Source organism: Solanum tuberosum, unplaced genomic scaffold (genome assembly GCF_000226075.1).
Source record: "Solanum tuberosum cultivar DM 1-3 516 R44 unplaced genomic scaffold, SolTub_3.0 scf00306, whole genome shotgun sequence".
Taxonomy (NCBI): domain Eukaryota; kingdom Viridiplantae; phylum Streptophyta; class Magnoliopsida; order Solanales; family Solanaceae; genus Solanum; species Solanum tuberosum.
In genome coordinates this window covers 86398-112081 of record NW_006239228.1, presented here as the reverse complement: position 1 = coordinate 112081, position 25684 = coordinate 86398, and the positions used below count along the sequence as shown (strand labels likewise).

Here is a 25684-nt window from a genome sequence, read left to right as displayed (position 1 = left end):
ATGTAAAAAAATAGAAAAGAAAATGCTTTGTACACTTGTCCTACTGCTATTGTACTATTCTGTAACAGAATTTTATTCCTCCACTATGTGCATTTATTACTACAAGAAACTTGACTTTTAGCGACCAATTCTTAACGAAAGGAAATGAATCTAGTCGTTATTAGTGTACTTATAACGACTAATTTTATTTCCGGTTGTTAAAGGCTCTTTTTAGTTCTCTTTTAATTAAAGGATAATATTTGGTTCTTAAAATTAATAATATCCCCTCATTTAAAATTAAGTAATTAATTAAAAAATAAGGCCCACTACCTTTTCCCCCATTTTCTCCAAACCCGAGAAACAAAAACCTCAGAATTATCTCTTTTGATCCCAAAAATATGTTAGGTTTTGTTAAAAGGAATGGACTTTCTTCCAAAATTCTTAAAATTTATCGATTTGGAGCTGATGCAATCTCAATTGCTGATAAAGGACCCAGTAAGCGAGCACCTCAATTACATCTATGGAGATTGAGGGCCGGAGATTACCCTAAAACCTAGAGATGTGATTCAGTGTGTTGAATATGGGTATGCTATTCTTTTTTTTTTTTTCATCTATTGTAGTTTTCGCGACCATTTTACATCAAACTAAGCCATTTTGGTTTTGAACTATTTGGTTGGTGGATTCTATTGTTAACTACAAAAGAAGAAGAAAAGAAATTAATTTTCTGATTGTTCTCAACCTGTCTGCTCGTCGTCATCGATAGTTGCACAAAGAAACTAGCATTCTTATTTCCTGCTCATCTAGGTATGTTTCTGCAGTCTTAACCATCAATTGCAGTTGTGGAACACAGAGTTTGTCTGATCATAAATTTACTCTCTATGTTTTAAGTAGGGTTCATTTTACATGATTTTCTATCTACTTTTATTAATATTTTTGTATGCTTGTGTTATTAAACTTAGAAGATATTTGGTGGTATCTTTGATTGAAAATAAAGGTGGTGAATGATTGTGATTATTGAATAATTTGGCTAATCCTTTCTGTCATTCTAGAGCTAAACTAAGTAGTTTTTTTTTGCACCCAGAGTGGTAGGCAGTGATGCTTTTGAATTTAAAGAGAAAGATGACTAATTCTATTTCAATTGGAGGCTTCTAAACCCATGAACTAGATAAGAAATAAATATTTGTGTGGTCAAAACAAAACTTTATTTTTGATGTAATGGTGTATCTAATATGTACTATGAAATAGAAGAACCTTTGTTCTACACATACACATTTAGTATGTTGCATGGTTAACAAATTATATGATTGAAAAACAAAGAGTAAGATTATTTAGGCAACAAAAGAAAATGCTATAGAGAGCAAATTCACTATGCATTTCGAGTGAAAGAAATTAAAAAATTGCAAACACCCAAGCAAAAGATAACTTGTTTTATGAAGTCCGGTGGAGATCTTGGCCCTCAAAATATCCACTAATAATGTCAAGAGCTATGGGACTCATTCAAGCTATGCTTGATGGGAATCCTATTTCGGCGAGGACTGCGTAAACTAACAGGACATAACTAATGAATTTCTGGTTTAACGGTTTAGAAGTATAACGGATTTACTCATAAAAGGATGTGCAAGTGGTGTGCTTTTAAGACAATGTTGTTCATTATATAGTAGAGAAGATGTGTAATACAAGTTAGATATTACAGTGAGTTGAAACTATAATGAAATATATGTAGTTTCTAATTTTGAATTTTTATGTTGTACTGTCTTCCGTAGATACAGAAGCTGTTTGCGCAAAGTTTTGTATTAACCTTTTGTGCTGAATTTCTTGACAAACCTTGTCTATTCCTTTTTCCATTTTCATTAGTAATTTAATTTTAATTTAGAAGTGTTTGCATGGAGCAAAAATCACATGTACAGAGGTTTTGTTTTTCCTGTTTCATGAACTGAATATATTTATAAACTGATTTGATGAAGACTTGATGATAAGCCATTGCTGCAGCTTTTTCTTATGATCAGGAGCAATATCAAGTGGTTTTATAACTTATTCAGCTCATGAGAACTTGAGTGCAAATAAAGTTTTTGTACGTACCGATTTCATTGCCGCCTGTTGTTTCCCCTCTTGAACATTATGGTATGTTACTTTTTGTCAGCTTGTTAAGTTTATTCATATTCTTATCCTAATTTCCACGAGTCAAGTACTGTATATTATGCACCCTATGCCTTAGATACAGGTACAATTTATATTTTCAATAACTACTTTCATACAAATATGAAAATTAGTTTTAATATGTTGAAAAATTCTCAGTGATAATTTTATGATCAGGTAAGATAGAGTTATCTTGAGACAAGGGTCTTTTGGAAATAATCTCTCAACTTTCATGAGGTAGTGGTACGGCCTGCAACACTCTATCATCTCCAAAACCCCACATAGTGAGATTATACCGGTTATGTTGTTGTTGTTGCTTTTTTATCATAATTTCTTTTTGACTTGATTGAAGGTTGGATTAAGAAATATGTACAAAATCAAGTTCAGGGGAATGAATTCAAAAAGATGCAGAATGTTAAGTTGTACGAGTTGCTATTACTATACAATTTTACATATTTCCCAAGAATTTGATAGAAATTCTCTTTCATATAAGTCTTTAGGAACTGAACCTCTATTTGTTGTGATATGCCGTCATTCCAATGTTGTTTCTACAAGATTTGTTTATGCAACATTAATAGTTTGTATAATATAAGAATGTTGTCTTATCGAAAGAAGGCAAGAGAGTTGGTTTTGTATACTAAGGCTGCTAGTTGTGATTATAATTATTATTTAGTACTTGCTATTATTAGCTATAACCTGAAAAGGGAAAATGTATTTTCGAGTTGTGACAAGAGAGAGGCTCACGTGACTCTTTATTTGGGACATGTATAAAATTTAGAGACATGGTTAATACTCATTAAATATGAGTACATTTAGTTTCATATTTAACCAAAAAAAGAGGAGAAAAGGAATTGTAGTCACTGCCTAATGAGATGATCAACATTGAGCTACAACAACTTAATATCAATGATACTGCAGAAAGGAATCAGAGAACTCAGTAGCTGTTGAGTTATACTAAACAACCAAGTTCTTATAATTAACTCATCTACTTAGTTATTGGAACTTTTTATCCTCAAAAGAATTACCTTTTTTTCTTCAAACTTAAAGCTATGCAGAGCTTGACATCTTCTCATTTTTCTAGGATTATTCTCAATCATTAGTTGGTGAATAAAATATAAAGTTAAAATTTTCAAGCAGGACTACTATGAAGCTTATCTATTGCCAATTTTTGCGTTTCTCGGGTATAACAAATAAAGACGAGGTGTCAGTTCTTGAATTGTGTGTGGCCAATTGATCTGTAATCTTAAGTCGTTAGAGAGACACACTTTTATTTACTCTTAGTTACATTTAAGTAGATCGATCATCTCTTGTTCTCATGTGCGAATTTGATCTTTTTATAGGTCAAATATGTAAAATACTTTCTTGATAATAGGTGGTAGTGGCACTTAAAACTTAGGACCTCTACTTACTTTGTTATTATGTTTAATTGTGCCTTATACTTTTAACGGTTCAAACTTTTAAATGAGATTCGTTAAACAATTTAGCACTAATATCTCTTCCTTTAACTTCTCGTAATGTTGAATTTAAAAGGAAAACTTCTTATAGAATAGGATATGATGTATTTACAAACCTTGATCCTTAAATTTGCTTAAGTATGTGTCAATTAAAAAAAAAATTACTTTTATCTCTTTATTTTGTTGATTTTGAAGCGTATATCTTTTAATTTTAATTATTCTAGATAGTAGTGTTGGAGTTCTAGTGTTGATATATGTTGTTATGGGGAGTTCGTGAGAGCTTGCTATTGGCCTGAATCTCCTTGTGCAGTATGTTGATGATGGTAGGCTTGATAAAAATTGAGGCATTAGTGTATAGTCGTATATGATTATCATGATGTTGCCACATAAACTGAAAGATATCCTCTAATCTAAACTACTTGCACTTGGAATTTGTGATAAAATTACAACTTGTTGAAACATGTTTCTTGCAATACCCCTCTTATATTCCTCAGGTATCAATAAAAGAGAAGAAAAATCAAATGACAGGGATGTATACTGTTAAACTGAGGAGAATCACAGTTCTCCATTAATGAACACTTGAGCGAAAACTGAAACTGAGGGATAAGAACAGAGAGGAATATACAATCTGTAATTTGGGAAAATGAAAAATTAATTCATTCATGCCAAGTGTTCAACATTATATACATGATGAAAAAATATCTAACACTAACTAATTAGATGCTCGAAATCAACTTCTAGAATGTTCAGTTGATACACTTCTAACTAACTCTGACAGCTAACTAACTTTGATAGTTCAGCTATTCTAATTACTTTCTAGCTTATACATAAAATTAAGTATAAAACTAAACCATATATCTTAATACCCCTCCTCAAGTTGGAGGTGAGTAACTCACAGCCAGCTTGTGCAGTAAAATAGAGTGTTGAGCACTAGGTAAAGGTTTTGTCAGAACATCAGCCAGTTGATCTCCAGTTGGTATGTGGTGAAGTACAATGAGGCCTTCTTGTAGCTTTTCTCTGACAAAATGGCAATCCACCTCTATATGTTTTGTCCTCTCATGAAACACAGGGTTTCTTGCTATATGAACAGTTGCCTGACTATCACAGAAAACAGACACAGGCAAGTTACATGGTTGGTGTAATTCAGTCAGCAGTCTCTCTAGCCACACCAGTTCTCCCACTACCTTTCTAACAGCCCTGTACTCTACTTCTGCTGAGGACAATGAGATGGTTGTTTGTTTCTTAAACTTCCAACTGATGGGACTATCACCCATCAAGACAATGAAACCACTAACTGACTTTCTAGAATCAGGACACGAAGCCCAGTTTGAATCACATTATGCAGTAACGCTAGAATCTGTACTGTTGGATAGGAAAATTCCCAGGCAAGGATCAGCCTTAAGGTATCTCAACACATGATATGCAGCCTTGAGGTGTGGTTCTCTAGGAGATTGGAGAAATTGACTAAGATGTTGGACACTGAAGGCGATATCTATCCTTGTATTGGTTAAAAAATTCAGCTTACCTACCAGCTTTCTGTAATGTGTAGGGTCTTTCAGTAGAGCACCCTCATTAACCTTGAGCTTGATTGTGGATTCTAGGGGGGACATAACTGGTTTACAGTCTGAACAATCAAACTCCTGCAACAAATCTGTGGTGAATTTTCTTTGAGAAATTAGAACTCATGTATCTTTGTAAAGTATCTCCAATCCTAGGAAGTACTGAAGTCTTCCTAGGTCCTTTATCTTGAATTCATCATGAAGGAATGCCTTCAAGGAAGTGATTTCATGCTCATCAGTGCCTGTCAAGATCACATCATCTACATAAACAACAACAAAAACCAGAGAAGAACCAATCTTTCTGTAAAACAAAGAGTAGTCACTGTCTGAATGAGAATAGCCTCTTGAGCACAATACTTGAGCCAACTTGTCGTACCATTGTCTACTTGCTTGTTTTAAACCATATAAAGACTTCTTGAGTTTACAAACCAATCTTGTGTCTTGCACCATAAGACCCGGAGGTATGTCCATGTACACTTCCTCATATAAGTCTCCATGAAGGAAGGCATTATTTACATCCAACTGATACATATCCCACCCTTTCTTTACCGCTAAGCTGATCAGTGTCCTAACAGTGGTCATTTTGACCACTGGTGAGAATATCCCTTCACAACCAATCTGGCCTTATATCTCTCTATTGTCCCATCAGCTTTGTGCTTGATTTTATAAACCCACATACAACCTATTGCTTTCTTCCCCACATGCAGTTTAACTAAGTCCTAAGTGTGGTTGGCATACATGGCTTCAAATTCAGATGTCATTGCTGCTTGCCAAGCAGGGTCAGACACTGCATCTTCATATGAAACTGGTTCCCTGTCATGAAAAATATTTCTAACCAGCTGTTGACTATCTTGGTTGAAACTTGTGAGTGAATAATGATTTTTAGGGGAAGAGTGGTGTGTTGAGGAAGGTAGGAAGTAGTCATATTCTTTCAAATAAGCAGGAACAATATGTGGTCTGTTGGATTTTCTGGTGTTTGGTAATTGGTTTTGATGAGTGGTGGTTTCTGGCAAAATGTGAGTTCTTGATAATTGTTCATTTGATGGTTGATCAGCTGGTAGTGCTTCAGGTGGTGAGGTAGGTTCAGGTAAGATGACATTTGAGGTGGTGCTATCATCCAAAACATCAATATTGTCAAAAATATTATTAGAATTATTAGTTAAGCTCAATACATTTGAAGCAGAGGTGAATTTCTTTAATACAGTGGAAAAACTTGTGTCAGACTCAGAATCACAAGATGCAAAAGGAAAGACATTTTCATAAAAAACCACATCCCTGGAAACATGTATCTTCTTAGTGCATATATCAATGACTCTGTAACCTTTTGTGTTGAAAGGGTATCCAATGAAGATGTGAGGTGTGGATCTGGGGTCAAATTTTGCTTTATGAGTCTTTAGGGTAGGAAAGCATAAGCATCCAAAGGATTTGAGATGAGAATAGGTGGGTGTGTGTTGTATAATGTCTCAAAGGGGGTTTCATCATGAAGAACTGAGTTTGGGAGTCTATTGATCAAGTAGGTTGCTGTCAGAATACACTCTCCCCAATACTTGGTGGGAAGTTTGGACTGATATAAAAGGGCTCTGGCAACTTCAAGGAGATGTTTATGTTTTCTCTCAACCACACCATTTCGCTGTGGTGTGTATGGGCAGGATTTTTGATGTATTATTCCTTTGTTTTGGAGGTATTTATTTGTCTCATTATTGGTGAATTCTGTCCCATTGTCAGTCCTAATTGACTTGACAGTGGTGTTAAATTGGTTTTCCACAAGAGTTACAAAAGAGCTCATGACATGAAGTGTGTTAGTTTTGCAACTTAAAAGGTGAGTCCATGTTGATCTGCTAAAGTCATCAACTATGGTAAAAAATACTTGTAATTGTCATGGGTTGAAACATGATAGGGTCCCCACAAGTCCATGTGAAGGAGATCAAAAGGTTTGGAGCTGGAGACAATGGTTTTTGTTGGAAATGGGAGTCTAGTCTGTCTGGCCATTGGACAAACAGTACACATGAAGGGTTAAATGGGAGTCTAGTCTGTTTGGCCATTGGACAAACAGTACACATGAAGGGTTGTTTGGACGAAAAGGTTATTGGGATGGAGGAAATCCTCTTCATTTTTATAAAAGGCACATGTCCCAATCTATTATGCCATAAGTGGTCAACACTATTTCCATGAGATATGCATGTTATGAAGGATTGTTGGCAGTAGAAGCATAAGATACAGCAGTAGGAACAGGAGAAACAATTTTATTATTTGAAGAACATATGGATCTTACAGGTGTGTTGGTGTGTGCATGTGAGGTGCTTACATCAGAACTGAAATTCAGAAGATTACATGAACTCTTACAAGAAGAAACTGGATGAACAGAAAAACTAGTTAAACTAGAAGAAGAAGAAGACATAGATATAGCATTTCTTAGAGTAGTAGAAGTGTGATCAGGACAAGAGGTGTGGCATTTTGAGCATAGGAAATACAGTCCATTCCTTGCTCTACCAATCTCCAGAGGGCTCTTCAGTGAAGGGCCCTGCATCAAACAAGAAAATTTATTGAAACTAACAACTCCTTTGAGATGTGAAGCTAGACAATGGACTGATATTAAATTGAACTTGAAACTAGGCACAAACAATACTTTCCACAAAGTCAGTGATGGATTCAAGCATACATCACCAATCTCAGTCACCTTTACCTTGTAACCATTAGGTAGAGTAATTAGGAATGGGTAAGGTAAGTGTCTTATATTTGTAAGTAAGGATTTGTTGAAGGTCATGTGGTGTGTGGCCCCTGAGTCTATAATCCAAGAGTCAACAAATAGTTTGAAACACTTACATGACAAATTACCAATATCAGAAATTGAAGAACAACATGCTAGAATACCTGCAAAGTTCACAGCTCCACCTGTGTTGTCATTCACAGTCCCTGTTGTACTTTCTTCTTGAATTTGAACATGTTGGAGAAAGTGCACTAACTGATCAAACTGCTGCCTTGTAAGAAGTTGGCCTTGCCTTTTATAAACAAATCCTTCAGCACTCTCAACAGGACCTTTTCTTTTTTCATTGTGTCCTCAGGGTAACCATGAGCAATAGCTGCTGTGCCTGCATTCTTCCCTTTGGTAAATTTGAAATCCGGGGGAAATCCATGAAGTTTGTAGCATTTGTCCCTAGTGTGTCCAGGCTTCCTGCAATAGTCACAAAATAGGTTGGATCTATTTGGAGGTCTGCTGCCTCCACCATTCTTATATGATGAGACATAGTTTGTCCTGAAATTGGTGCTAGTGCTAGCAGCATTGACATGAAGGGATGCTGATTCCATGTTGAATTTGTTGTGGGGCTTGACTTCTCTTTGCCTCTCTTCCTGGACAAGAATAGAAAATGCCTGAGCCATAGTAGGCAGTGGATTCATCATCAGGATACTTCCTCTCACTATTGTGAAAGCCTCATTTAACCCCATGAGGAACTGAATAAGCCTCCTGTCTTGTTCAGCCTTGTGCATTTTCACCTTTCCTCCACAAATGCATAAACAGGTGCACTGACAACTTGTATCCAAAGTGCTCAGTTCCTCCCATAGCCTCTTGAGTTGAGTGTAATATCCAGTGACATCGAGGTTGCCTTGGCTAAGATCATTGATCTCACGTTGGAGTTGATACAGTTTTGCACCATTAGGCTGATCATACCTATCCTCTAATTCCACCCAGAGTTCCCTAGTATTATTAACATATTGAAGACTATCCCCAATGTCCTTCGAAAGTGAGTTTAGAATCCATGAAGTGACCATATCGTCACATCTCTCCCATTGAGTGAGAAGTGCTGAATTTGGAGACGGCTTATCAACCTTGCCATTGATGAAACCTATTTTGTTTTTGACAGATAGTGCTCGAAGAACACCTCGTCTCCAGGATCGATAGCCAGATCCATCAAAAATCACTGGAATAATTGCAGATCCAGCACTTTAGATGGATGCATATAGAAAACACTGTTCAAATCGACAACAGTCTGGACTGGTGATGGATTGTTGGCTTCTGGAGCTTGATTTTCATCCATTATGTGATGAATTTAGTGAAAAACAATGAGATGAAATGAAGAAAAAAAAACAAAAAAATGGAGATCGAAGCTGAAGAGTTGAGATGAAAATTGAGAACTGAAGACTATTGAGTGCGGAAACAGAAGTAATTGAACCTTCACGACTCTGATACCATGTTAAATTGAGGAGAATCACAGTTCTCCATTGATGAACACTTGAGCGAAAACTGAAACTGAGGGATAAGAACAGAGAGGAATATACAATCTGTAATTTGGGAAAATGAAAAATTAATTCATTCATGCCAAGTGTTCAACATTATATACATGATGAAAAAATATCTAACACTAACTAATTAGATGCTCGAAATCAACTTCTAGAATGTTCAGTTGATACACTTCTAACTAACTCTGATAGCTAACTAACTTTGACAGTTCAGCTATTGTAATTACTTTCCAGCTTATACATAAAACTAAGTATAAAACTAAACCATATATCTTAATATATACAATGTCCACTAGTGTGACTCCATTCTGGTGTAATTGTTCACTTCTTATTGCATAACTTTTTTGTGATAAGTCCAGGCTTCTATATTCAAATTGGACTTTTCTTATTCAAAAAAGAAGAGAAAAACTCTCTATGGGCAGTCCCATTCAACTAAATTAAGTTCTCTTGCCGCTAAATGTTGGTTGTTAAAAAATATATATATAGCGACCGGTTTTTTTGTTGTCGCTAATGATTTTTAACGACCGAATTTGGAATCCTCGTTAGGCTTTAACGACAGAGATTTTTGCGATCGGTGACAACCATTATTTTTCCTGTCGTTATATGTAAATAACGACCGGAATAAGATCTTTAGCGACCGAATTTCCCCTCGCTAAAAGTGATTTTTCTTGTAGTGATTCATGTGTTCCACTTCATTGTCTCATTATCAGCATCAGACGGTGTGTATATAATCCATCAACAATTATTTATGTATAGTCTGATGCTGCCACGTATGAAGTGAGATTTGACCCTTTTCATTATGTCCGAAAGAAGCTATAAAATCCCTTGCTCTTGGCTCTTCTTCAATTCTTTGATCCTACCATGAACGTTATTTGCGAGCTTCAATTCTTCAACAATGAATGACAGTGTGAGTGTGGTATGTCGTATAGAGTGAGACTGATGAGATATCGAGTCTATACAACAGTGATTAGCTAGCGTGGTTAATTATAAATTATAATTCCATAATTATGAGTGACTATACAATTGCAGTGTTTGGTAATGACTATTATATCCATGTATTGGTGATTTACTTTATAGGTAATCTTTGTATAACTGGTATAAATGAAAAGGAATGTTAATGACATGACTAGAGACATTATCTAAGGGCATAGAAATTAAATGTAAATCTAGTTCTTTGTGAATTGTTAGGGAAATAGGATGAAATATGATTTAGTGGTGTAAAACTATTGTATTAGTATGATATTTGTTGATTTTATGATGTGTTGTGTGAAATTAATCGTAGTCGATCGATGATGTCTATTCGTACGTTTGGTGAACTGATATTGTTTTGCTACACTTTTTTGTGGTGTTAGTGCGTTTCAGGTTATTAAAGTAACGGACATTCATCATCAGCTTTTGCATTTCCTCCTAAGGCGGAAGTTAGTCTTTTATTTTCTTATCATTACTCTATATTAGAAGCTCTTATACATGTCAACACTAGATCTTTGGGCGAATGCTGGATTGTATAATGGAAATAAATATAAATTTGAGCCCTTTGATTTAGTTTATGATTTATTATGAACAAGTCCCTTTTTGAAATTATCTAATTTTAAGAATTAAGGAGATAGGTGATAAGAATTCTCCTATCGAATTAGAGTCGAGTAGATGTCCGTACAATCTTGTAAATTGAATCGTGACAATTTTGAAACAAATATTTTTAATAATATTGACAGGGAAGGCGGAAGTATTTTTTTCATTATAATATTAACATCACTTCATTGTTCTCCTTTCAATTTTATCTTGAGAGCTTAGTTGTGTGAACTCTTCTCATTTTGATGTCGCACCCGTTTTGAATTTTTTAAAAATACACTACTTTTGACAAATTCGACATGCATCCGTTGACATTTTTAAAGAGTCCGATCAACATAGCTGAGGAGTCCCTTACCAAACTTTAGCAGAGATGAGAGAGAAGTTTCCTCTTCCCCACAAGTGCACTAATCACAGTAGTACTATCATCTTTCTATTCAACTTCTTCCTCTTGTGTTTACAATTATGAGATTCTATATATATATTCTGCATTTTAACTTATTTTTTGATTGACACTTCTGCCCAACTGGACCATCTTAATTTCGTGATACTTCATTGTCACTTTTTCACATCTAATCAAATTCTTGCTTATAGAAATTGAATTGAATTGAATTGTTAACTTATATAAGTTGAGTGACACTTTAGAATTCATCAATTCCTAGGTAATCAAAGCATAATCTGGCTGGTTTGTACTTGGAATGGTCAAAAGTAGTCATAATTAAATGGGACCAAAGTGTGCATCAATAAGACTAAAGGATTCAAACTTTCACTAATGCTAGCTCCCCCCATTTTTTTTTATTTTTTTTATCTCTATTCTCTAAAAGCTAGATTTCTCGTTGAATTCCCTTTAGATCTTACTATTAAAGAGGTCATGTGACAAATAATGACTTAACTATGTTAACATCCAATCACATGTATCAATGTTAATATATATATATATATATATATATATTTTAAAACAATTCCACTAGGCAAGATGTGCCTAGGGCTAGTTTTATTAATAAAGAGAAAATAATCTCAATGAGAAAAGTACAAGTACGGGGGTTAGCCTTAACTTACTAATCCTAATGAGGTAACGAACCTCAACGAATTAACAAGCATGAAGAAAATAAGAGCTAGAGAAAACTAGATATTCTATGATCATCATAGAGTTTATAATACACTCTGTGATGATACTACAAATGAATATACTTAAGTAATACAAAAATACAAAATCTAAGAATAAAACTGAGTTATCAACCTCAAACTTCATTTTATATATGTAAGAATTAAAAGAGATGAATTGTCCGTGTAAAGTAACTTGACTACAAAGTACAAGCATTTTTTTTGAATTAGCTATTTACTTTGTCATTAGTTAAAGAGAGAAGTATTGAACACCCTTGAATTTATAGTAAATTATTAGTTTTGCTCTTGAACTATTGACAGCCTAAAAAACATCTTTCTACTTGACTAACTAAACTTAGACACCCCCGATCTGCCACATGACATAACAAGTAGTTTCAAATTCTTGTAGGAGCATGAAACTCTTAATAAGAAGCTAAGAGAAGTGTTGAATTTTATACAAGTTTAAATATCTAACTGTGCACATCCAAAATTGAAGAACATAAATAACAGCTGAAACCAAGTTAAACAACATGTTTATGTATTACGCCCATTTATCTTCGTGTCAAGCCTTCCATGTTCGATCCATGAGTTATGAAATTGGGTTGGTATAAGGCATTGAAAGGGTTTGCACGTGTATAAAAATGATGATGATTACAAAAGGATCTTTAAAAAAACACACAGCTGTCTTAGATGATAGAAACAGCCATGAAAAATGTTTGTTGCATGATCTACAAAAGGAACTACTTACTAGAAAAGAAGAGAAAGATGAAAATAAAGTAGTAGTAGTAGACTTCAAACAATTGAATATCCCAAGAACTTACTCTTCAAATTATATTTGGGAGCAAAAGGAGCTTTTTGAACGAAAAGAAGGCAGGCAAGGATCCGTTAATTCTGCATGGTCTCCAACAATAATTATTGAAATCTTGAAATCTTTTTAATTAGCTTAAAATATCAAAGGAAGAAAGCTAAAAGACATAAGATATACCAAGATCCCCACGACTTGACACCTTTTATTTATTACTATCCTTAATATGACTCATATTAAGTGAATTGTTGAGATTCTTTTCATAATTCAGAATAAGTGAATTATTTAAAGTTTAAGAGAATTGTTGAGATTTTTTTTCATATTAATTCTTCATTTAATGAGTTTTTTAACAACTTTATATTTTCTAGAAGAATAATTTGAGAACAATCAAAAGGATAATAGTAAAAAATAGTCTTTGATTTATGTCCAATGTATCACACAACAACAATTCATATAATATGGACTAGAGAGAATAGTCATGCACATGTAATTTTATTTGTCCTAATTACCCCTTAATTTGACAATTTGTTTCATTGGTAACCTTTGGGAATCCCACTAGTCAAGTGCATTCACATGTATCTGACTTTCTCGGTCACCTTTTTCCTATCTCGCTCGACACTCTCCTCTCTCGCTCACCTCTGTCCTCGCATATGGCATCCCAGATACATCACTCGTGTGATTCATACGTATCTAGAAATCTTGCTTGCCTCCCTTCTATTTCATTTGCCTCTCTTCCTATTTAATGTATCTTGTAGCAAAAATACATTAATCTGACTTGAAATTTGGTATGGAGTTATTGATTAATGAGATAGTATATATATAATTATTTTAAACTATAGGAAGAATTAATAAGTATGATAGGAATATTTGTCTAATTAAGTAGTTTTTCATTGATTCGTCCCCTAATGATAACGTGACAAATATTGTGAATACATGCTCTTTTAAGTGTGCGAGAGTATAGAAAGAAATAAAAAATAAGCTTCTAAATGAATATTTTTAATTATTAAATTATCAAAGATTGGCGAATAGTACAATTGAAGTATAGAATCTGCACCCATAAAAATGTCAAATTCACGAGGTCTCGAACTATTAAATCAAAAAAGAATTAAAAGAAAAGATCAGAGAAGACTTAACCCTTCAAATATGATATGAATCCATGACAGCAAATCTTAGCTGTTTGCTTTTCTACAAATGTAGTAAAGTACTATTTATTTGCTTAAACTTATCTTTAGGATGGAATCTTCTAACTATGTTTAAAGGCTTGATTGAGGTAAGAGAAGGAAAAGGGTTTCTTGTCAATCATGACATACAAGAAAAAGAGTTTTTGTCAAAATGATCATTACATGAAGGGAATATCCAGTAATTCTTTTATGTAAAAAGTGAAGGATGAAAAGAAAAAGAAAATATATATGAAGCATCATCATTAGAAGTTGGAAGTAAAATATATGTCACAACAAAGATTGTGGCCAACTTTGGTTGGACATACTCACTGTTCAAACCACTTCTTTTGACCTAACGTGGAGTCCACCCAATGAATTAGTGCTCACTTTCAATTAGTAAAAGGAACAAAGATGATTTTATGTGTTTCAATTTGTTTAACTTATTTTCTTTTTTGGTTCGTTAAAAAATAGTTCTAATTTTTTTAGTAATATTTTAGTTCAATTTTTCACAGAATTTATTTAAGATCATAAAATTAAAAAACTTTTTTGATATATTTAATATGTCTTTTAATTTAAAATTATAGAATTCAAAAATTTCTTATTTTTTTAAACTCTATACCAAATAAAAGTAGGTCAAAACAAAATGAAACAAATAGAATTTTTTAAAAAATTATCTCATAAATAAGCCTGACCTTTAGATCGGCTCAACTCAGACTCGTTTAAGTTAAAATTCGACTCAACTTGACTCAATTTTCAATTAAAGTTTAGCGTATATCAATTCTATAAGTGTTGAAGATTGATTAAAACTTAGATCGCAGATCAAAGGGTATGTTTGGTATGAAGAAAAAATGTTTCATGAAAAATATTTTCCTAGAAATATTTTCTTGGAAATAAGTTGGTTTCTAATTTATTTCTCATATTTGGTTGGTAAGTGAATTTATTTTTCAAGTGTATGATTGGTGAATGAAAAACATTTTTTAGAAAATATCTTTTATTTTGGCTAGAGAGTAGAAAATAGTTTCAGACCTGAAAATCAACCATGATAATCAATTCGGCACCTGACATCTACTCCTAACACTGGACCCGACCCTGACCATGACCCGAATCAAGACACGATCCCAAGACCCAAACTAGGACTTAAACTCACTAGAGACACGAAATTCGAACTAGAATATGATCTCGACAGCTGAACCTTAACCCGACCCCAATTCAAGTTTCAACCCTGACTCCCGACCCCAACATCTTACTCAAGATCCAACTATTGAAATGAAATCTAACCATGACACTCAACCCAAGACATAAATCCTGACTCCGATTCATGACCTAACCCCGAGACAGACTTGACCCGAGACCTCAACCCAAGCCCAATCCCGATACCGACCTTGACACCCAACCTCAACCCTGACACCATACCTAAAACCCAACCCCAACCCCAACCCCAACTCGAGACCTGACCCCGACACATGTCTGGAGATCCTTTCTGAGACCTGACCCCGACCTCGACCCTAACACCCGACCCTAATATTCAACTTCTAATTCTAACTTGAGATTTGGTCCCCACTCAATCCTGAATTTGGGAGTTGGGAATCGATATCTGAGACTTAAGTTAGGATGGAAAGTTCACGAGTGAGGTTCAAAATGATTTTGGAAAATGTTTTTCTTACTTTTTTAAGGAAAGTCATTTTTCTCAATTTGAGGAAAATAAATTGATTTGAAAAATATTTAAGTCAACCAAACATGAAAAAATTGGAAAACATTTTCCTTCGTATCAAACACACTCCCCTAAGATTTGGGTCCTTGTAGAGTCGTTCAATATTTGGTGAAAACCTCAAATTTAGAAGTTTATGGGTGTTAAATGATGTTGATTCATGGATTTCATCTTGAATTTGGGTTAAATGATGAACCTAGGTCTGTTTTCTCCTCCAAATTAAAATGCTCTCCACGACATGCCAAAATGTCACAATTTCTCTTTTCCCAAACATCTTTGACCTTCTATAGCTACTAGTCTCTGAAATACCATATGTACCATGTGGCTAACACACACGAGAAGTACCTTGTACGTCGCTCACACACTAATAGCGCAGGCAGGTGCCTATGCATTGCTTGTCTATCGCGCACACAAAATTTCAATTCATTATATACTTGATGAGAGATATAATTGTTTGAAGTTAGATCATGTAATTATGAACATCTTCTTCCCTTAAAACATTTCTAACTTATTCCAAGTTACATTCCCCTCTTATAAATGTCCATACAACCTCCTAAACAATACGTGAATGCTTGCTGGTGACATACATAATTACTACACCTCTATTTTTACTAATGTATTACTATTTCACTTTTATCATGGAGTAAAGTTGAAAACATTAGTTAATTATCAAAGCTTTACCTCCTTTGTTCCATTTTAATTTTTAATTCTTTTTTTATGATCAATGAAATAGTGACACGTATATAAATTGAGACGAAATGAGTATCAAAATGTCAACTCATATGGCCAATGACAAATGAGTCTGAATTTGGAAGCAAATAGACAGTCTGTCCTAATCATTAGCAAAGAATTTCAAGTAATTATAACAGAAAATGTGCAATCATCACCATTCTAATAAATTGATACGACATTATTACTCCACAGGATCATAGTCGTTTCAACATTGTAACAAAACATTAAGCCTTCATAAATTGTCTACCATGTGTTATATATTGCCTTTGAGATATAAGATATTCTTTTATTTTGCTCATACATTGATTGATCTATTTCATTAAGATCATACATGTAATATTCTGCTAGCTAGAGTATGTATTAGATACTTTAGTCCATCAATATTTAAATAAATAAATAAATATATTTACTTAGCAATTTTTCCATGATTTATTTATAGATTTATTAATCTCTAAACCACATCATTGAGGTGCATTCTCAAGAACAAACGTTATTCAGAATTTTGAGAAGATGAATGTATTATTACGAAAAAAATGAATTTAAAATTTAAATTTAACAGGTTCTTATTACAATATAAGATTGCTATTCACAAAAGGATATTAAACACAATATAATATTCAATAGTATATTCGATTACAATTTTTATGATACATTTTTAGACAAGTAAAGCATTAACTTGTAGACCCTCAAAATAATTTTTTCGATTACTATATATAAGATTTAACCACAATTTTTTCTTGATAAAATATATACCATGCAATGGTAAGATTTGTGAATACTAGTATGACCAAGATTTGAAAGTTCTCGTGAAGCTAAGTTGAGCAATTATTGTTTTCTATCCTATCAATTATTTTACGCATGGGAGAGTATTATATATTATTATATATCTTTAATGATTAGATTATTTTCTACGTAGAAAGCCTTTTGACCAATTGGCTTATTGAAAATCTAGCAAAATGTGAGATTAAAGCATAAAAACTCTATCTTTACTTTAAGTTTCGTAAAAGAAACAAGTTCAAATGTAGCTTTTGTTTAGTACTCCTTCCGTTCATCTAAAAACAAATTTTTATTTTTACTTGTTTAGATTCTTTTTTTAGATTTACCGTTAAATACATCAATTAATAGAGATAGTATGGTAAAATAGCAATATCAATAATTATTTTTTTAGTAGATGTGTCAAGTTCAAATATGACAAGTAAAAGTGAATGGAGGAAGTATGTTAACAGTCTCTCTTTATGTGATAATAGACTATATATATTCTCTCTGATTCATTTTATTTATCATAATATTTTACACGTTTCTTAAGAAAAATATTATTCCCTATGTCCAATTTTGTGTGGCGGCCTTTCTTTTGTAGTCCATCTCCAAAAAGAATACCACCTTACTATGGATCCGTTTGGTTCCAAAAATAATTTTTGGGGAAAACTTGAGAAAAACTTGGGAAGTGGTGTTTGGTCATATAACTTGGTAAATATATTTGTCAAGTATCCCAAGTTCTCAAATACTTGAAAAAACTAGTATTTGAGTCAAGTTCTAATATTTGAAAATTTTAAAAAATTCAAAAATTACCTCATACTTTTATATTTTATAAAAATACTCATCATTTATTGATTCCAACTAATATTTGTTACTACCTCCTCCAAAAAAGTTTGAGTTCTAGTATGAGTGATAAAATTGAGAAAAAAGAGCAATTTATGTTTAACGAGTTATAATTATAACTGAATCAGTGACAAGTTTGAGTATGCGATTAATGTATTGTCTTGTCTATATTGTTATTTTGTTGTTTGTTGATTGTTATCAATTATATTATAATGTTATTTTTTTACGAAACATATTCATTATAAAATGATAATATAAATTTATGGGTATTTTAAATAATTGTTAGAACTTATGGGTATAAACCATATATTTTAAAATAGTCAAATATTTTTGGGAAAATTTGAGGCCAAACACATGGTGAAACTTCATCAAAAACTTCACCCAAATATGATTTGCCAAGAATATTTGAGAATTTAGGGCCAAATGCTAGCTATAATTAGAAATAATTTAACTTTAAAATTTCTCTTTTACCCTTAATAAAATAATTTCTACCACACAAATATCTCAAGATTGTTTTAGACCACAATTTTCAATTTTTTTTTCCTTAAATATTGTGTCAAGTCAAAGGGTGTCTCATGAATGAAACGAATAGAGTAATTAAAAAGGTAATAGGACTAAATTATTTTTACTTGCTCATTGATTTCAATTTAATACTATAGTACTCTTTTTTTTTACCATATTAATCTTTCTCCCCATTTAATAAGGGTAAAGATTTTAACAAACAATTAATTATATTATATCATGGTTTTCTAAACTGCTCCCTCTAGTTCATATTAAGTGAATTGTTGAGACTTTTTTCATAATTGAAAATAAGTAAATATTTCAAAGTTCAAGAAAATTATTTGTACTTTTTCTCATATCTACCCTTCCTTTTAATGGAGTTCTTAACTAAGTTACACTTTCTAGGAGAATGGTTTGAAAATAATGAAAATGATAATACTCCTTTATTCCATGTTAAGTGAATTTTGAGTTTTTTTCATTGTTTGAAATAATTGAATTTTTCAAAGTTCAAGATGGATGTTTGGATTTCTTTTCCATATTTTTCCTTTCCTTTAATAATGTTTGATATTTCCTAGGAGATAAATTACACTATTTCTACCTGAAAAGTTATATTTATGATTTCACATAGTGAAAAGTATGGTTTAAATTATGTCCTTAAGTAGTTTTCTTAATAAATGTATATTGTCTAACAAATTGAAATAAAGAAAATAGTAAAATGTCCTTGAATATTTTTCTTAGGGAGTATATCATTTTCCTATAATTCACTTAACATGGACTAAAACAATAACAATTATTTTAAGCTTAGCTATTTTTAATAAACACGACAACTAAAACGAACCGGAGAAAGTATCCGACAATGGGACAAAGAATACGCTCGATATATGAGACTATTCAGAATTTTAAGAAATTAGTACAATGGTCCCTTCAACAAATGAGAATATTATTATTTTTTCTTTTTGGTCATTTAGCTGTTGACCCTTATGAAAATATTCTTTTACATAAGTGAAATAGGACCATTTGCTTGTTCTCACTCAGATAAGCAATATCTATGAACAAAAGCTGTCACTCAGAAATAATATTCTTTTGTACATTTGATTGTTTCTTAGACTCTTGTCTATGAGACATTTTTCTTGGATTGCGTTTTAATACATATATGGTGATAGACACAACGATGCATTTTCTTTTCTTTTGTCTTAGCTTTGGAATATTGAATTTTGTAATAAAAAGAGGTAACCTTTGATTAGCATGAATCTTTATGTTGATAGATAGACATGTTTATTTCAATAAGAATAATAATGATTATTGTGAAAGAAGATGTTTGTCAGTGACAAAGTGTTTGTGTCTAGATATACATTTACTTTTTTTATTTGGCCTATAGGAATAATAATGATTAAGTGAAAGAAGCTAAGGTTTTTCTTTTTCTTTTTTTTAAAAATAAAATAAAAATAAAGCTATGGTCTTTATTGTTTGCTAGTGAAAAATATTATGGGTGAAAAACATTGTTACTCCTAATTTTTGACCGTTAATCTTTGATTCAATATATAGATGCAATGCCTATTTTCAATAATTACAGCAAAATAATTTATATGAAATATTATCTATAAGCTAATTGGTCATGTTACTTAATATTTTTCAAAATAATCATTGATGGGTTATTTTCACATAACAAAATCACAAATGTCACTATTAAAACCTGCCTCATTTTTTTACGGTCGTTTTTTGGACCGATGAAATTATGTCGATGTCTCCAATGGACAATTACCAAATATATGTCGAGGGGATCAATTGAAATATAACTTGGGCAAATATTATATTGGAAGAATAGAGATGAGTAAGTTTTTATTAGAATGGTAGATGGTATCACACATACAATCATGAACTTACGCTAATTCGTCAATTTGGATCCAAATTTGGTAATTTCCTTAGGAGGTATCGAAAAAGATTTGGAATGAAATAATATCTATTCATACAGAATTAGAATTTTTGATTGGTGTTGAGATAACTATAACACATGAGAAGCCAAAAAGAAACATAGATGAGCATATTAAAAGTAGCAATCTACTATATATATATATTAGCATTTAGTTTCATATCTACATTTTTACACTCAAATAACATCCAAAACATTGAGCAACACTCATTAATTTATGCCCAATACAAAGTAAACCAAAAAAAAGAAAGTAACATTAACATAAAAACAAAAATCTTGGACTTGAAGTTAGAAATCCCAAAATCTAAACACTACCACACCTTTTCAACCCTAAACCACAAGAATTTGATCTAACAAAAGAGTCCAATGTCTTTGCAACATCACTAGCACAAGGCCTTGCTGCTGGCTCACTAGCAGTACATTGAAGAGCCACATTCATCATCTCCACCATTTTATTCTGATTATTCACTGCATCACTCTTCAATAGTGGTTCAATCCATGTATCCAAATGACATTCTGAGTAACAATATCGCGCCCAATCAACTATACTCTCACGCTTCCCAAATTCAGCATCACCGCGATTTTTTCCAGTCAATAACTCGATCAAAACAAGCCCAAATCCATATATATCGCTCCTCTCCGATATTCCATTGTATTCTACAATTTATGAGAAAAGTTGTAACTCGTAATTAAGTAACAGTATTGTACGTGCATGGCATAAAAGGTCATGACTTTTGTTACACTAGACTAGATTTATTGTTTTCTACGTAAAGAAAGGAATGATAAGATTTATGTCTCTACATTTATTTTAAGAGAAAAAAACATTCATGATTGCCTCCATGACATTTGTTTGCTTAATTCCTTGACCTTATCATTACTCCTAGAGACTATGAGAACTAAAGTTAAAATAGAAACCAAATAAAGACCAAGTACGTAAATTCTAAGAATTATTTCTATTCTAATAATTAGAAAAATACAAAATTTCTTTTAGTTAGATCAAATAATTTTCAACATAACATGACATTCCTATCACATCAATGCTAAAGCTGAAAAAATCAATTTTCATTAAAGTCATCATAGCTACGTTACACTCTTTAGAAACTATATGTGGTTTGTTTAAGTTATAACAAAGGTTGTTAACTATTAAACTAACGAGTTAATTAAGTTATATGCATTATCAGTATAAATTAATTTACATGATCTAGTCAGTTGAAAGATGTATGTAAGTAAGCTTATAATCTTGCAAATAAGACATGTTACCTGATAGAATATATGATGTTTTAGCTTACGATTGTATATTACTTAAACTCTTAAAAAATGTCAAAACAAGAGAAGTAACCGTAGATGACAAGGGTAAAATGGTAAATTTACCTGGACCAACGTAGGACGTAGTGGGAAGACTCAATCTCAGGCGAGGTTCATCTTTTCCGTCAATGATAACTTTCCGGGTAGAAAGGTCACCGATGAAAATGCTTTGTGAACAAGAACAATGCAAATATTTCAATGCTCTAGATATGCCAATAGCAACTTTTTGTCTACGTTCCCAACTCATGACTCGAATCACTTCACTCAAATCTTTCCCTTCTACATACTCATAAACCAAAATACCTCCTTTCTCCGATTTGCATGCAGCCAATATCTTCACAACATTTGGATGTCGAATATTTCCTAGTTCTTGGATGTTTGTCCAAAAACTTGTTGGAATATTCACATTCAACTTCTTCACGAATACTTGCATGTTACTTATTTCAGAATAAAACCCTTTGTACGAAACTCCAATCCCTAAGATGTCATCTAGGGTGATGGATTTTGAGGCTTTTGAATCAAAGAATTGAATTTCCCAATTATTACCATCTTGAGTAGTACTCTCCACTTTCTTTAGCTTCAATTCTCTTCTTCTTTGAATAAATACAATAACTAAAGCCGAGAATACTAGCAAAACTAGTATTCCAAGAAGAAATGTCAAGAAGAACCACCAAATTGAGCTTTTCTTGAGTGATTTACAAGGCGTTAAGCCGCTTGTAATGTCGTCCCCACGGGCACATAGTTGGTTTCCAACCACCGCACTTGAATTTATGGCTAGGAAAGCTCCGGTGGACGGTAAATATCCACTGAAATGGTTGTGAGAGATGTTAACCAAGACAAGTGATTCAACTTTCCCCAAATTAGGCGGGATTTCACCTGATAATTCATTCATTGACAAATCAAGAAGGCTAAGAACTTGCATTTCGGAGAGACTAGTTGGAATTTGACCTGAAAATCGATTATGGCTCAGATCAAGACTCACAATCTTCTTGCATGAAGACAATTCATTGGGGATTTCGCCTGAAAGCTTGTTGCTTCGTAGTTTGAGCTCCATTAACTCTGATAACTCTCCGAAATTCTTAGGAATAGTACCGTTAAAATCATTTTCGGATAAGTCCAAGTTTTCGAGTTTCTTGCTACCAAAAGAATCAGGCAAGGTACCAAAAAACTTGTTCTTAGCCAAATTTAGCATTTGAAGTGATGGCATATCCCATCGTCTTTCGCTAATGGAGCCAAATAGATTGTTGCCCGAGATATCAAGGAAGTAAACAAGTGGGAGTTTTGTGAATTCTGGGGACAATTCACCGGTGAGGTGGTTGTTTTGAAGGCGGACCCTTTGTAAGCTTTTGCAATGACTCAAGCTTACAGGGATTTCGCCATGAAGTGAATTTGAAAAGAGTATGAGTTTGAAAAGATGGTTGAAGTAACATATGGTTTCGGGTATTTTACCCGTGAGGTTATTGGTGGAAAGGTCTAGAATTGTGAGATTGTTGTGTTTCCCAAGGTCCTTGGGAATCTCACCAGATAATTTATTAGACCATAATTGAAGAACTTGAAGTCGAGGTAAGGAAGATAAAGTATTTGGAATTCTACCAGTGAAATTGTTCGCGAACAATTGTAGAACTTCCAAATTTTGTAATTGGGAAATAAGCTCAGGAATTTCACCAGACAAGAAATTATCACTTAAATCAAGCGAGATGATTTTCTTGAGATTAAATAGAGATCTTGGAATCGGGCCAGTGAGCTTGTTTATGTAAAGAAAAAGGTATTCAAGATTGGTGAGATTACCTAAAGATGAAGGGATTTCACCTGTGAGATTGTTGTACACGAGATCGAGATGATACAAAGAAGACAATTCACCAATCTCCTCCGGTATTCCACCAGAGAAATTGTTGTATCCCAAATAAATAAGCTTCAAGTTCTTCAAAAGACCTAGTTCTCGAGGGATTTCTCCGATTAGTTGGTTTGAAGCAAGAGTCAAGAACTCCAAATTAGAAATATTTGCAATAGACTTTGGAATGCTTCCAACCAACACATTTCCACCAAAATCAAGAACTTTGAGCATTGAGAATAAACCAATATTTTCGGGGATTTTCCCCGAAATCATGTTGTTTGAGAGATCCAATGTCTCGAGAAGTGGGATTCTCGAGCCTTGAGGAAGTAGACTTGTGAAGTTATTGTTACTCAGATTGAGAAATCTCAGCGCCAAACAAGTTGAGATATTGCTTGGAATTTCTCCATAGAGTTGATTATTCGAGAGATCAATCGATTCAACGTATGGAAAGTTGAAAATAGTCTCGGATAATTTTCCAGATAAGTTCTTCCCTGATAGCTCAATTTTTGCAACATGTGACAAGTCATCACAAACAACACCATTCCAATGGCAAAAAGATTGAGACCGCGGAATCCAATCATGAAGAGATCCTAATGGATCCTTCATCGATGTTTTCATCGATAAAAGTAGCTCGAGCTCAGAGCTACTTTTGACTTGCTGCATGTAAAATAGCACGAACACGATCAAACACATGATCGATTTTGATCCTATGCTGGCCATTTTTTCTCTCTAGCTAGATATGAAAGCTCTATATCATAAGTTGCATGGAAAAAGAGGAACTAAATAAAGCTTGAGTAACTTTTTTCTAATAGGAATGATCCTTCATTTTCCTGTCACAAACATGAAAAAAAATTCTCTGTTAATATAACAAAAACCTTGGGATCTGGTGCTTTACAAAAAAAAAAAAGTTTCTTGAAATAAATAGAAAAAAAGAAAAAGAAAATGGACTAAAAGCTAAAATAATCTCAGCTTTCTATGTGGAATCTTTTGATATCTAAATCGGACATTTTAATATAACTATAAAAATGTTCCTATATTCTCATCATCATTATGAACACCTACAAGGGAGCACTAAAAATTTGTGTAATGAACAATCTCATGACTTAGAGTCTGTTTAGATTGACTTATTTTAAGTGTTTTTAAGTTAAAATAGTTTTCAAGCAGGACAAATTAGAAAAACATCTACAAACACTTATTTTTAAATTAACATAATAAAAATAAAATCACAAGTTCGAGTTTATAAAAGCCAAAAAGTTAATTCAAACAGACTCTTAATATACCTGCAATATGAGTATAAATGGACATAATGTTGCAAATGGTAATTTACCAAAAGAAGAAGAGAGGAACCATAAAAGATGAGACATAAAATATGAATAATTAACAAAATGTTTCAAAGAGAACTTACCAAATTAATTTGCAATAAGGTGTTTTTTATTTCAAGAGTGTTTAGTTTTGAGGAATTGAAATGAAGATATATGGGGTTGAATAGATAGGGTTTGGTAGTGAGAATTTGAGAGTATAAATAGAAGGAGTATTGAGAATATGAAAAAGGGCATAGAATTGTGGAGTAATTACAAGAATGCACCTTGACCTGTATTTTGAACATGAAGGGTTGGTTGCAAGTGAAAAAGGAAGAAAGGGAAGGGACATATGTTGGAGAAAGGCTTAAGCTTTTGTCGGATTTTACCAAAATGCTCTTTTGACTCACTTTTCGAATTGTCAAAAAATAAAGGATCTCTTTAACCGTTGAAAATAAACATTATTGGCAATATGAGATTTCATTCCCTTTTTCTTCAATTTATTATATTCAATAATTATGATAACAATTTTTAGCAAATTAAATGGCAATTCCAATCGCTTCATGTTTGGTTTACTTAGAAGTTTTTGGAAAATGATTTCTAAATAGACTAGTTTTAATCAAATTTAAGAAAAATGGCTTCCCTACATGAAATAAGGAAGACATTTTCCAAAATTCTCTTTTAACCCGTCTCTAACTCGAGATCCGAGATCCAGCATCAACCTGATACACGACCCTTGAACCAACTCTCATACTCAACCCTAACCCTAACCCTAACC

The 25684-nt window shown here is 32.9% G+C and overlaps 1 protein-coding gene and 1 long non-coding RNA gene across 5 annotated transcripts; one reads left to right on the top strand and one right to left on the bottom strand.

The window, feature by feature from the left end:
* The first annotated feature begins 309 nt into the window (after positions 1-309).
* On the top strand, positions 310-2417 carry LOC102589488 (uncharacterized). 4 transcript variants are annotated; one of them, XR_368293.2, is made up of 3 exons: positions 310-563; positions 1969-2100; positions 2293-2417. It is a non-coding gene; the product is annotated as an uncharacterized lncRNA (long non-coding RNA). The 4 variants fall into 4 exon arrangements; XR_001475085.1 differs by having other exon boundaries at positions 682-2100; XR_001475086.1 differs by lacking the exon at positions 310-563 and adding an exon at positions 581-783.
* Positions 2418-20575: 18158 nt separating this feature from the next.
* Positions 20576-25108, bottom strand: LOC102589161 (probably inactive leucine-rich repeat receptor-like protein kinase At2g25790). The gene is made up of 3 exons (XM_006359678.2): positions 25014-25108; positions 21841-24438; positions 20576-21126 (listed from the first exon to the last, which is right to left on the bottom strand). The coding sequence occupies exons 2-3, from the start codon at positions 24326-24328 to the stop codon at positions 20774-20776; spliced, it is 2841 nt and encodes a 946-aa protein (XP_006359740.1). The 5' UTR covers positions 24329-24438; positions 25014-25108; the 3' UTR covers positions 20576-20773.
* Between the last annotated feature and the right edge of the window lie 576 nt (positions 25109-25684).

Bases quoted from the DNA above. Each gene is read 5' to 3' on its own strand.
- LOC102589161 (XM_006359678.2), bottom strand. From the start codon at position 24,328: ATGGCCAGCATAGGATCAAAATCGATCATGTGTTTGATCGTGTTCGTG. The intron at 21,127-21,840 runs GTAAATTTACCA...CATAAATTGTAG, and splicing joins TACGTCCTACGTTGGTCCAG to AATACAATGGAATATCGGAG.